This window comes from Bombus fervidus, chromosome 8 (genome assembly GCF_041682495.2).
Source record: "Bombus fervidus isolate BK054 chromosome 8, iyBomFerv1, whole genome shotgun sequence".
In the NCBI taxonomy this organism is placed as follows: domain Eukaryota; kingdom Metazoa; phylum Arthropoda; class Insecta; order Hymenoptera; family Apidae; genus Bombus; species Bombus fervidus.
The window spans coordinates 13,807,707-13,821,130 of NC_091524.1; the positions used below are offsets into that span (position 1 = coordinate 13,807,707).

The 13,424-nt window shown below is 42.5% G+C and overlaps 1 protein-coding gene across 6 annotated transcripts in view; it reads left to right on the plus strand.

The window, feature by feature from the left end:
- Window positions 1-5,367: 5,367 nt before the first annotated feature.
- The window catches only part of Ptx1 (pituitary homeobox homolog Ptx1), a 44,376-nt gene continuing 36,319 nt past the window's right edge, over window positions 5,368-13,424 (plus strand). For 4 of the 6 annotated variants that reach the window (XM_072008104.2, XM_072008105.2, XM_072008107.2 and 1 more), the window contains exon 1: window positions 5,368-6,295. In XM_072008104.2, the coding sequence (XP_071864205.1) occupies window positions 6,007-6,295 (289 nt within the window). In that variant the 5' untranslated portion in view covers window positions 5,368-6,006. Of the gene's footprint in view, window positions 6,299-13,424 lie in introns of all 6 variants that reach the window. The other 2 variants (XM_072008106.2, XM_072008108.2) reach the window with 1 other exon arrangement.

Sequence of the window (13,424 nt, forward strand, 5' to 3'; positions counted from 1 at the left end):
AAATGCAATAAAAAAATTGTCAGTGACTATAAAATAAAGAACAGAGTCGAATTCCGAACCTTTGCTTCCGTAGATACCTATGTTTTATCTTCTTATGGACTACGGCTTCGATTGAAATAATCAAGAAGCGATTCTTCGTCGGAAATAATACAACGTCTAAAATATTTTGATTACACTACGATCTATACGTATCCATATATATATATATATATCTACAAACGTATCTATATGGAAGAAGAATAAGAAAAGGAATTTACTTCCAAATTCCTTTTTTTCGATATTATATATACTTTTCTGGCTCACGACACGCACTACGATCATCAACCGACGATGCGGCACTTGATGTTATGAAATGGAAACACACGTAGAACGTATCCAAAAGAATATTAATTATTCTTACAAACCTGGAATCCAAAAATTGGAGATAAAAAAACCGAATACGATCGCGTTATTCCGTTATGAACTGCAATTTCCATCGAAACTTCTCACAAACCGTACGACACTTCTTCGAAGGAGGAAACACTTTTTCAAAAAGACTACTCTCTGTTCCAAAATCCTTCTTCTCCGTACTTTATCTTCCTGTGTATCGTGACTTGCGTCAAAAGTTTTCAAAGAACGTTACGTCACTCTGTCGAGAATATACAACGTGTTCAGATAATAAAACAAAAAAAAAAAAAAAAGACAAATCTAACTACATCTGATTTTCTTCCACCACAACCTGCACGACATTCGCAGAGAACAATTTCCAACACTTTGATGGAGGAACCTAAACAAAGAATCGAGAAGCAGGAAAGGAAGGAGAAGGCAAAAGGTAGAAAAGGGAAATCGACTGGTGTCGATCAATCGGGGAAGAGACGTCGTCGAGCGACTGAAAGCGGCTGCCCATTTGCGGTCGCATTCTTAACAGACATCGACCATTAATTCTCGGCGGACGGGAGCCGAGCAGGGACGTCCATAACTCGGTCGGCCGCTTCAAAAATCAGGAAACACTCTGGACGGTTACCCCTTCGTCCCTCGGATATCACGAATCCCACCAGCGCCGGCGTCTCTCCCACTACGTTCTATCGAAGTCACACTCACACAACCATACCCGACGCCCACGCCGCGACGCGGTAGGCGTGGCCACCTTGTCATTTGTCTCTTCTACTTTTGCCGAGGCGTTAGGGGGATCCCGGGGATGGCGGTCTCTGTTCGTACCTTGACGTATGTACTGCCGCTACACCAGCCTCCACCCGCTTTTCGTATCGTCGTCGTCGTGCTCCTCTTCGTTTTCTGCGTGCCCGTCTTCCTACAACTGGCCTCTCTCATCTTCGTCGCTCCGCGGATCCTCGCTCCACTTCGAACCTCGTCTCCGAGACTTTCTCCCTTTTTCGACCACCAAATCATCCGCTTTGTCATTCGCCGCGTTTATCTTTCTCCTCGTGCCCTTCGCGATCTTCGGCTTCTCCTTCGTTGCTCGCCGTCGATCGCCCACTCAACGTCGCCGCCGATTGCGCATCGCGCACCTATCACCGAATGCTTCGAGACTCTATCGAACTTTATGTGCTTGTTCCTGTGGTCTGTCGTTTTGTTCATTTGAATCCTCGGTTTTACGTTCGTCTTTATGGTGTGCTGAATAAGTAGTTTTGCGAACGTTCGCAAGAGGAATTTTCGTACGGTGGATAATTGTATGACGTTGCAGTTTCTTCTAGGGTTGTTTGGTATTACGAGGTTTGGGCATTTCCTTCCTTTTGTTAGACATACACTATGTTTATTTTCCAGAGAACCGTTCTTTCTGAGGGTTCTATGTATATTTCATTTTCACAGTAGGTATCCATTGTTCGTAGTTGTGCGAAAATAGGTACCGATAAATAACACGAAATTTAACTTGTACTTAACCAATTAGTATACAAAAGCTTAGAATAGATACAATTGTGTACAAATATGTTGCGTAGTCGCTGTACATTTTAGCTGTTATATTGGATCCAATCGTAGATGTAAGACGTTTTTACTTAAAATCGAACCGTTTGCAAAATTTTTTATTAATTTTCATCCTTAATACTTGGAGATAGAGTTTCGATCACCACGATTAATATTTTCTCCGTTGAACGTAACTCGCAACTAATATTAAATTACATTTTACGTAACTCGTAACGCAAAAATAGATATACTTTCCAATTGTTGTAAGTATCGTAAATTAGATACCTTGATACGTATGATTATTGTTTTCGTGTTTGGACGACGTTCGCGTTAATTTTGAAGAAATTATTTCGACAGTGATGAAATATACCGATGATAAAACAAATAATATCATCGAGCGATACACATTATGTAATAAAGAGTGAAAGATAGCGGAATAAAAGTCGAAATATTTTCCATTGATTTCGCGTGTAATTTTAATGAAATAATTTTCCGCTACAAGTGTATCCAATAAAATTATCAGATATATTTTGTTCCACCAAAATATCTTTCTCTCGTTTCCTTTTGATATCGATTTACCAGTCGTATTAATTAATTAGTAATACCAGAATACATACGTGATTAATTAATTCCACGCCTTTCAATCGAGGCTTAAGTTATTTTTACGAGCAAGTTAGACGACATGGTCACTCGACATTCTCGAAATACGATAAGACAAACGTAGATAAAATATTGTTTGTAAATGGCCGATTCGAACGGTGTATTTCGCTTCTGGAATTTTTCGTAATCTGATTAGATTCTAGACTATTGCAAGGACGACGATTGCTGCTTTTAATCGTGCCAAAGTAATTAATCATCGTCTAGTCCGTATGAAATTAAAAAATTAACCGTGTAATTAACTCTAAACCGTATAGAGATATTATTTACGCTCGTAGAGTTTCCCGTATCTGTCGATTTAAAGAAATTAAAACGGTTATAATACGCCTACCCGAGATTGAAACAGAACGAATCTGGACGAAAAATTTCGTAGAATGAAAGAAATTGTATGGAAAATTTCGAAATTGTAATTGCCAAAGTAACAAATTAGAAAATTTGTTCTGCCCTTTATATGGGACATGGTGGTGATTTTTTCAATGAAATTTGCAGCCAATATACGACACACCTCCCCGTTTCGCTTGAAACGCCCAGCACAGAGGCAGCCTAAGTCTACGAAGATAGGTATTTGCTTCGACAGATAAGACGACCGATAACTGCATACGCTCGACTCGAATCACGGTATCTCGGCAAAGATTTTCTACGTTATATCTGAATTTTACATCGCGTAAGAGTTAAAGATGGCGGAGGCGGCGAATCAAACGCGATCGTAAGGCCAACGTTATCAGTCTCGTGCAAACTATTAAAATCGTATCACCGTACTAGAGAGGGAAAATTTTTTTCCTTCGATAGAGACAAACGACGGATACATGCACGTGTTTTTTTCCCTTTCGTGGAAAAGAGCAACTATACGTGCGCATCGTAGAACGTCAGGTCGAGCGTGTCGTTAGAGATTAAAGCAACTCATGACTATCCAAGGCGACAAACGTCAACGGAAAGAAACAAATGATAATCAGAAGGTACGCGAGGTTCGTGAAGCGTGGAAAAGAGGAAAAGAGGGAAAGGAAGAGAGAAAGGTAGAGGGAAGGACGGATAGAGGGTGCGTGGTGTGCGTGCTGGTTCGAGGGAGAGACGAGGGATCGGTGTTCACGTAGGAGGGGCGGACTTGAATGTTGTTGGAGGGGCGCCGTTTGCAAGTGGGGGTAGATGAAGAGAGGTGCGTCGACGATACCGAACATAGGCGAACCGGTGACTGTTTCGGACACGACTGGGACGGAAAAGAGAGGCACAGGCGTGAGAGATCGTGGCAACGAGGAAACGAGACGAAACGTGGCACGATATCGGGTAGGGGTAGCGCGAGCGAGAGAGAAGGCCGCGGGGTCGTCCAATCGAGCAGTGTCGGGGACGAGGTGACAGATACAGGCGTGAGAGATCGTGTAACGAGGCGTGAGAGAGAGAGATAGAAAATGCGAAGGAAGATAGCGTTCGGCTAGATAGAGAAAGCGAGAAAGGACGAAAACGACGCGGACCGTCGAGTGGGGAGCGGTAGGACGAGGGAGAAGGACGGTGGCCACGGTAACCAGAGGGATGAAACGGGGCACGAAGACACGAGAGATCGTAGCGGTGCGAGCGAGATAGACTTTTGAGGGAGATAACGAAAGCAGAGTGGGAGAGCTGAAGAGAGAAGGAACGGATGGAGGGGAGTAAGAGCGAGCGAGCCAGGGCGAGGCGCAGTCAGACAGTCAGGCAAGCCGCCCGGCAAGCAAGGAAGGCAGACAGGCTAGCAGGCAGCCAGTGCACCAGCCAAGACCACTAGATCCGCTCGGCTTACCGACTTAGAGACTTAAGCCGGCAGGCAGTCCGAAAGGCTCAACCGGCTAAGCCTGGCGGACCCACCTACTACCGACGCGCGGCCACTACACGTTCCATCTACTACGAAAACCGGCTATACTACCGCGACCTGCAGCACCACTCACGCTTTCTTACGCTTCCTTCGTCTGTCTTCCTCCCTCTCTCTTTCTATTACACGCTGTGTCTGTCTGTTGTTGCTTAACGCGTGCTCCGTTAAGGTGAGAAGACCGAGGTAGACGAGCGAGACGAGAGCGTAGCCGGCGCGCCACGTTCAACTTGAGCTGAAAGGTTCCGGTCGTCGATCGTCGCGATGTCACGGCGCGGATCCCGCGCTCAATTTTCCACGCCATCATCGGCGCGAGCTACCGAGTGAACCGCGTGGGTGGAAATCTCTGGTGCGAGTCCTGCTGGCGCGTCAACGATCGCGAGTCCAGTGACCGGTATCGAGATACGTGTCGAAGGTGTTGCTCTGTCCGGCGTTGCCGGTGTCGCGATACTCGGTGGTGATCCTTCCACGACTGGATATACGTACGTACGTACACCTAAGTTCTCCGCTGTGATCGGTTCGAACACGCGGCTGGAAACAGTGCAGTGACGCGGAATTTGTCGTGAGAGTCAGTTTCCCGAGGATTCCTTCTTCGGGCCTGTAAACGTCGAGCTGTCGCTGTTGTTGCATCAAAGTTTCAGTGTCGAGTAAGAGAACAGAGAACAGAGAACCGTGGCCTTTGTTCCTGACCAGAGTTGGATTCGTGATTTAGCTGTCGATCGGAAAAAGTACAATTTATCGAAGATCAGTGACTGTCTACGTTCCTGCGAATCGAACACGCGTTGGCAAGTACCCGCGTAAGGATTTGAACGATCGATGCGAGCGAACGCTACGCGACACACGGTTTTCATCGTACGTAAACAATACGATCACCTGTCAAAGGAATACCCAAGAATCACAGTGCGTGCAATCAAATGGCGATCATAGTGCGACCTCTTTAACCTACTTTTCTATTCCACTATTTCAATCGTCGTAACTCATCGTCCATCCGTGGTTATCCGATTTGTCAGTCGCTTCTAGCAACGTAGCGTTGCAGCACGTGCATTAACTTGGCTCTTCCTCGTTTTAAACGCAAAATACGATCCATGAGAACGAGCACCTTCTACCGTCATCCGGCTCCGACATCGTCCTCGACGTTGTTAACCACGGAAACGCGGAAACTTGCTCGTCCAATTCTATCCGACGCGTAGCGACGGAACGCGGATAACGTTCGGACGTCTCCATCTGATCCACGACGAGCTGTTCAATCGAACCATATGACGAAAACTACCGAAATTAGCCACCAAACGTTCTCTGTGCAAGCACGATCACTACTCGCGTCACCGATAACCACCATAAATCGCCAAATTGGAATCGAATTTGATTCGTTGGAGCTCTGACGCAGAGGGAGAAATCGTTGGTGTAAACGGATGCCTCCAGCCGACGGCCGTCGCCAGTAAAAGCCTGCACCGAGTGGAATCTATCGCGCGTTCGACTCGAATGCCTGGTTCCTGAGGGCAAATTGGAAACACGAGTCGACTCGACGTGATTTCGCGCGACAAACGGCCTCGCGAGGGCTCGGTTGATCTTGCGTTGCGTTGTACAGATCAGTCAACACGACGTTAACCTTCTACAGCATGGAGCGGGGCAGCGGGGGCGGGGGGAGCCTCGAGCTAGCCGGGGGCGGAGGAGGAGGCGGCGGGAACACGGATCTGTGTCTTCAAGATCTCGTGACGGGATCGACGACCGGCCTGTCCGTCCAGCACCATCAGCACTCTGCCGCCGCGGGTTCCATGGCTGGCCTTCACGGCGATCATCTTCAAGCAACGATGCACCATCACGATCTTCACGGAAACTCGCACCACGACGCGTCCATGTTGCACAATTCCAACCATCAACTGCACGAACCGCTGGAGAAGCTGAAACGTGGTGAGTCGGTCACAATATCGAGGGTCGTTCCGACCCGCGTTCTTCCTTCGCGATCATGAATCTAAGAGTCTGATTGGAGGAAATCCGAGAACGAGGGAAATGAGCGATTGTACAGTGTTTTTCAAATTTTCGAATTAGACGAAACTTGGTTTGAGTCTTGAAGGAGGGAACATTCAATTGAGGTTAATCCAACGTGATACGTGCGATGAAAAAGTGTTGCGAGTAGTGGGATATAGATCGGGCATGTTTATGCGAATTCGTGTTCTCGCGGATAGAAATGGCATCCAAAGAAAGATTCGTTTTACTTACTAAACATCGTAACGAGAACTTTGCATATTTTACGCGTGTTTATATTTCTCTTTTTACTTTGAATATTTTATATATTTCGATATAGGTACTTTTACTTTCAATGTATTTTACGCGTTTACATACATTTTCTTCTTTTTTTTTCTCTTCGCCTTAAATATTTTATACGTCGTGTATATTCCGTTTATTTTATTCAAACATAGAAATGTCGTTTTTGTACGTTTAAATTTACATCCGCGATCTAGCGATAAGGAAATGTTCTTTATATAGCTGCGAGGATAGCTAGCGGTAATGAGTATTTTTAGACGAAAATTAATTAGGTTATATTACACGATTCGAGTGAAACTAGATCTTGATAGATTTTATTAATTGTTTGATCGATACTGTGCTGTTCTGTGAGTGTTACTGTTGTAAGAGGTTTGGTAACAATGCTTCAAAGTACTCCAATATTACTTATCGTTCCACTTGAGTGTCTTATAGCTTGTATATATTGCTTGATTCCTCCTTTAATTGTACGAAAAATATATCGTGCACAGACGTTCAGTTTAGAATATCCGAATGAAGCATAGAAATTAAAATGTTAACTGTACGATTGTCTCTCGATTGTTAGATGGATAATTATTTAATTATTCGAAACGAAGGAAGTTCAAATGTGGCAAAAGTTTTATCGCGACATGAAAGTTTAATTTCAATCTTCCTGGCAGCAGAGTTTTATTTAAATACTTTAAACTTAAAACTTGCTTATCATGATCCTGGAAATGAATTTTATTTCGTTGGGATTGGAACAAGTTTTACACGTTTATTTTTCTATAAAATATTTAGATATAAAGTGTCTTTGTTCGGGGCTTAGACGACATAAAGATAAAATACATTTCTATTCAAATACCTATATCTTTTTGTCTAACAACGGAATCACATTGTCTGCATCGCATTTCTGCTCGCTTAAAGTCGAAGATATTCGCAATTATTACAACTGTATTTATTATCAAATATTTATTTGCACCTTGAACCTAAAGAAACAAATATCGCTTATCGTGTGACTCTGTAGCTATACAAAATAATAGTTGTAGCGTGAATCTGAAATTCATCTACCGTACTTATCAATGCGTAGAAAGTAGCAACGTTTACTCGAGGTTGTTGTCCCATTTGTAGGAAAATATTTTTATAACCTGCTTCGTGTAAACTATCTCGATCGCTAATCGCCGGGAAAAGCTTGTTTTTACACTATACCAGAATTTCCAAATCACACTGTGATAAAAATGTTGTCTTCGCTTATGAAAAAAGAAATTCTAATTGATTGCGTCGAGTTGTTAGTAAATAACTGAAATATATGCAAATAATTGGATATTAAACGCAGCAATTGCCAAGGAAAATTCGGGTTCGATTAATTAAAATGATGTCGTTTTTAAAATTAGACACTAGCAGATAAAATATTGTTAATCTTATCCGTCTTATTCATATATCATCAAATTATCGTTCGCTCCGATTTTTGTAAAACTACTTTTTATAATAAAAGATTAATCTTTCTAGGAATCTGTACAAACTATCTCAGAGAATCTATCTTTGATTTAAAAAGGACAAGTTCTTCGAAAAAACGATCATGAAGTTATTCGACGAACAGCAAAGAGTAACGCAGTTATAAATCAGTAAACTTAGAAGAATTAAAAGACGTAGTCATAGGAATATAGAATTTCCAAATCACATGGCACATAATTAATAACCGGATCAGTGTCCCTTCAACGTCTTCGTCGTCCTTTTATCAAACTGAATGACGATTGTATCGATCGAATTGAAATCGTCGTTCTATTTCAACATCACCGTTGGTCATTTTAAACACAGTTCGTCATTTTTGAACGCGTCAGATTTTCTCTTCAACTCGTTTCAACCGAACGCCAGGTTGTATGTTAAATTGAAGTCGCGCAAATCAAAGAGAGAAGAATCGTAAGGATTAACGATACGGATTAAATTTGAGTGCAGCGTTCGAGATATATTTTGTACCTACATTTTGTAAGAGTTGTCAGAAGTACCTATGTACAATAGCCTTCTTTCGCGTGTCTTGATCGAAGCACCGATACGACGGAAGAACATACCTTTTTTCTTCGTCGGCTGGTAATATCGGCGATAATCGCTTGTAGCGGGGACTTGACAACTCACGTGATTTTATTATTTGCGATATCATCGACGTTCGAACGCGAGAAATATAGTCGAGCACCTCCCAGCTCTTAAATCGTCTCACTGCGTCGTTTGCGTTATCGCGCATCTTTTCAGAAAATCGTTTGTCGTAGAAAGTTTGCACGTGCGTTGTAAAGTAAGATCAACGCGTTCACGTTGCCTCGTTTCTACTTTTCGTCGTTGCATCAGTTCGTTAGGTCGATGTAACGAGCGAACGTAAAAGCGTGCCGTTCCCGAAAAATTAGAGGAACGGAATTTGATAGGAGAAACGACAGGCTTGATCGACTCGCCGAATGAATTTTATCGATTATATTTGTGACTTCGATGTTTATTTTACGCAACGATAAATTCCCAATTTGTAGGCGAATCGCGCTTATAAATATATCGGACGATTTTTGAACGGTTCGAAGTACCAATACCATTTAAGTCATGTTCCTATGGTAGAAATATCGAGTACACGCTATAAACAATATATGACGTTTCTGTTGCAATCTCGGTGAACATTTTCGAGCGATAAAGCAACATTGTACGTTGATTTTTGTCAAGTGCCAGCGGAGCACAGATAAAATATTAGTACGAATAGCTTTGATAAGCACCGCACCCATCGTGTTATTCCAGCTTTGATACGACATGACGAATGAAATTTCGGCCTCGTTCCTGTGTTAATGCAATCGCCAGAAATTGCCATCGCTTAAAATAGTGTAAAATATTGAAATATACATGGGCCGTTGGGTATATCGTCACCTTCCAAGGGCGTCGTTAATTATTTAAACATCCAGAGATAAACGTTCTTATGTGTACATATCGTGTAGAGATAAGAAATTTTAAATTACCATTACTGGATGTCATTAACGCGTTTCAGTGGGTGTTGCTTTGGCTTCTTTCATTAACATCAAAAATATACGATTTTCAAAGAAAACGCTACTACGTCGTGTAATACGATCGTTATAGCAGCATACCGTTACATCAGATTGATAGCTGACACGCATTCTCCAAATAAGTAGCAAAATTTCTTCTCTACTCGACTTTCGAAACAACGTATCAGGTAAAATCGTATTTCTCGTGATACTTTTCGTAAATCTACGAACACAGAGTTCCCTTCTTATCTTCGTCTCTCAGCCGAGGAAGCCTTTCTTAGGTGGTTCCAAATCATGTAAAGCATACGTGGCGTCCTAATTTTTCATAGCGAGAAAAATGAAACGCACGAACGATAGTTTCGAGGCCGAGATAAAGAGCGGAGACAAGGGACGCGTGAACAAACATCGAAGACCGAATTCCACCGAGTATATCAGTTGGTACAATTCCTTATAAGCTGTAAGATCCTCGAAAGGAAAGATAATCCAAAAGGAAGAACAATTAAAAAAAAAAAAAAAAAAAAAAAAATAGGGAAAAGGCAAAAGAGCGTCACCGTTTTGTCAATCTCGCAAGAATTCAAGCTGCACATAGCAACGAGTCGAGGACGAAGACGATCTCTCAGTGGCGCCACCACCTGTTTTGTGATTCATTAACTCACCGGCTTATCGGGATAAGGCAGACTTATCCGGGGCTCGAACCCGACACTGCGGCTAAACCCGATCTTATTCCAATGGCATCCCACCTATCCCCGTTTCAGTTTCACTCCCAGAGCCGGCAGTTCCCACTTCCAGACCGCAGGTGCTCTCCGTTCCATTCGTTTGCGGAATCGCGATCTTTCCTACGTTTCGCGTACTACTCTCTATCCGTCCGATTGATTTGACGAGAATTCGATACGTTAGAAGGTTGAACGGTCCAGAATCTTCGGATCCGAACGAGCCAAGAGGAGTTATTTTTAAGAGAATTGTTTCGCTTAGTTCATCGAGCTGATTCGGATGATCGCTTGCTTCGAGGTGGATCGTTGATTCGGCGAAGCGCCTTTCGTTTTCCATTTCAGTTGGAAATTTCTTTATTTTCAGGTACAGGTTTACGGAACTGAATGATACCTTGGGTGTAGATTGTACTTGTTCGTTGAGTCTCGGATGAAAAATTGGAAGTTCGTGAAAATGTTCTTCTTGCGATATTAAGTAAGAAATTAGTGGTTGTGAAAGGACTCTTCAATCTGCAGGAATATCATTGGGAAGGTTTTAGTTTCCAAAAAATAATTTCACAATTTGATGGCGAAGGTAGTGGTATCGTTTAAATGGATAAACGAACTTCATCTTCTACCAGTTTTCGTTGTTTCTAACGTTTTCCCCTTTCAAATATCGAACAAACGCGGATCATCTGTCGTTCGATTTATTTTCCAATATCGTCACCCCCAAAGGTAAAGCCGCATTTACATTTCGCTTTCGCTGAAATTCTTATTAACGTGCCATTAATGCAAAAGAACGTCAAAGAAGAAAAATCGAATCGATAACCGTCCATACGTGTCCAGCTTGAAAATACGATTTCTTCACGGGCAATTCATAGAAAAAGGACCCTTTTGACAAATCTGTTATCCCTTTCGGTCAATGGCAATATCCCGATATTTTGTCAACAGGCTGGCATACGGTCTGTACCGGGTTTTCGATCGGAATACCCCCGATAGTCATTAACTACCCCTTTGTTGTGGCGATGGCTGCGCGAGATCCGCTGGCAGATGCGCCAAAGTCAACCCTTGTTGCCATCGTCTAATGGTGTTGACAAATTGCTCGGCTAGCCGCTAGGTTTCCCTAGGGAAGCCACGGTAGAACTCTTCCGACCGCAGACTCATTGGCATTTAGACGCGCAATCTTTCAGATCGCTGCGCCATCCGAATAAGACGTATCGTCCACCCCTTAGCCTCCATCACGTACCCTATGAATTGTAACGTGCGCGGAATAATCGCAGAAAATGTTCTCGATTAATAACGTGGTTAACTGGTACAACGTTGTCGCTTATCTTTGTATAAAAAAAAAAAAAAAAATAATCTTTTCTCGAGAAGAACCGACGGATAGTTAATTTCTCAGAAGATACTGTGTACATACTTGCTTTCCGATATTGAATTGATATTTTGAATTTTTCTATCGATAAACCTACCACCATACCGTTTCTCCAATTGAAACTTGGTTTTCTCGCGAAGGACAAACGATCAGTCACTTTCGTAAGAAAAACCTCGGTGCCTCGATAAATCGTCGATTTTATAGACGACCGTCTGCGAGAGTAGGAACATTATAGACTCGGCAGAAACAGTTAAGTCGGTCGATGGGCCGAGCTATCAAGCTGATTTTCTGCCTCGATTTTCTCGATCACCGAGGCAATCGTGGCGCTCTTCTAAGCGCGACAGGAACCAAGCCCGTGGGATCAACATAGAAATGAACTGATTTCCTTCCCATTATCTCAGCTGGCGCTGGTGGCACGGTCGGAGGACGCCTACCTCGGAAACAAGGTTTGTATACTCAGTGGGTTTCGATTGAAGTGGGCTGGCTCGGTGTCGGGGATCGTTTCGCCGAGGAAATTTTCTGTGCGTGCCGATGTGTGAGAACCGGGGGAACCCCGAAGCCATCAAACCGCCGCGAAACTTGCGGTCTTTAAGGGTGTAATCCTAGAAGCACCTCAAAATATAGCAGGTCTTTCTACGAAGTTAATTCTAGCCTCTACAAACTGCACCAACGAATTGGATATCTTGCTCTTATTTTCTTATAGAGCTCTGGAGATGCTGTCAAATTAATTGTAGGATTCGTGGTTAGGACTGCGATAGGGAGGTTTCGAGAAAGACGAATCTCGGTTTTTAAATAATACGTGCCGTATTTATAAAATAACGTTAAGTTATATTTTATAATACGTTTTATAAGCCAGCACCGTTATATCGGTTTAGAATATTACTACAATCGTATATCGTTTTGTATTTCTGAATTATCTTCTCTAGAATATACGTATAATTATCACGATGTTTTCATAAATAGCTACGAAAGCGAGTAAATAGAACATCGGATTATAACGTATCTCTCTCTTGCTGTTACGCATAAGATGAACTACTTTTAATTGTCTTAAAAATCACTACCTTCGTCATTATAGCTGTGTATCATTTTATGAGAATATTAATTTGCTTTATGACAATGATATAGACATCCCTTCGAATAAAATTGTTATTTTCGCTAGAAATTAAAATATAGATTCTAACACATCCCTTCTTTATTACGTATATATTTAATACATTCTTTTATATAATTTAATTTTAATTTAATCCTCTGGAGACTATATTTCGTAAGAAGAAATGTCCTTCGCTTATATTCCAATTTATTCTTTATCCTAGATAATTTCTTGCATAGAAAAATGAGCTAAGAAGAGAGGAAACGAGCGGATTAGATTCCAATTAATTTTCATGGGAGCTATAGGGGGTTTCCCTCGGTAGCGCCAGGCCGTCTGAAAGGTCTCCCGAAGACATTCTATCCATGAACTTTTCCGAAACGCTTGTGACACGCGTGTTAAACTCGAAAGACACACTGCCTCTCAGATTACTTATCGGTTCCATGTGCTCTCGCCCTTGTGTCAAGTTGAAACTAAACAAATTGCTTGACAAGAGCTACCGAACCCTATCCACGGAATCGCTCGTCCTCGATGTGTCCACGTTCGAACAAACAAACGCGACATTTTCCTTGACATTCGCGCATTCCCGACACCGCTTTCTTGTTCTCGGAAAGATGCGAGTTTCTTCGAAGGACTTGCAAATCAT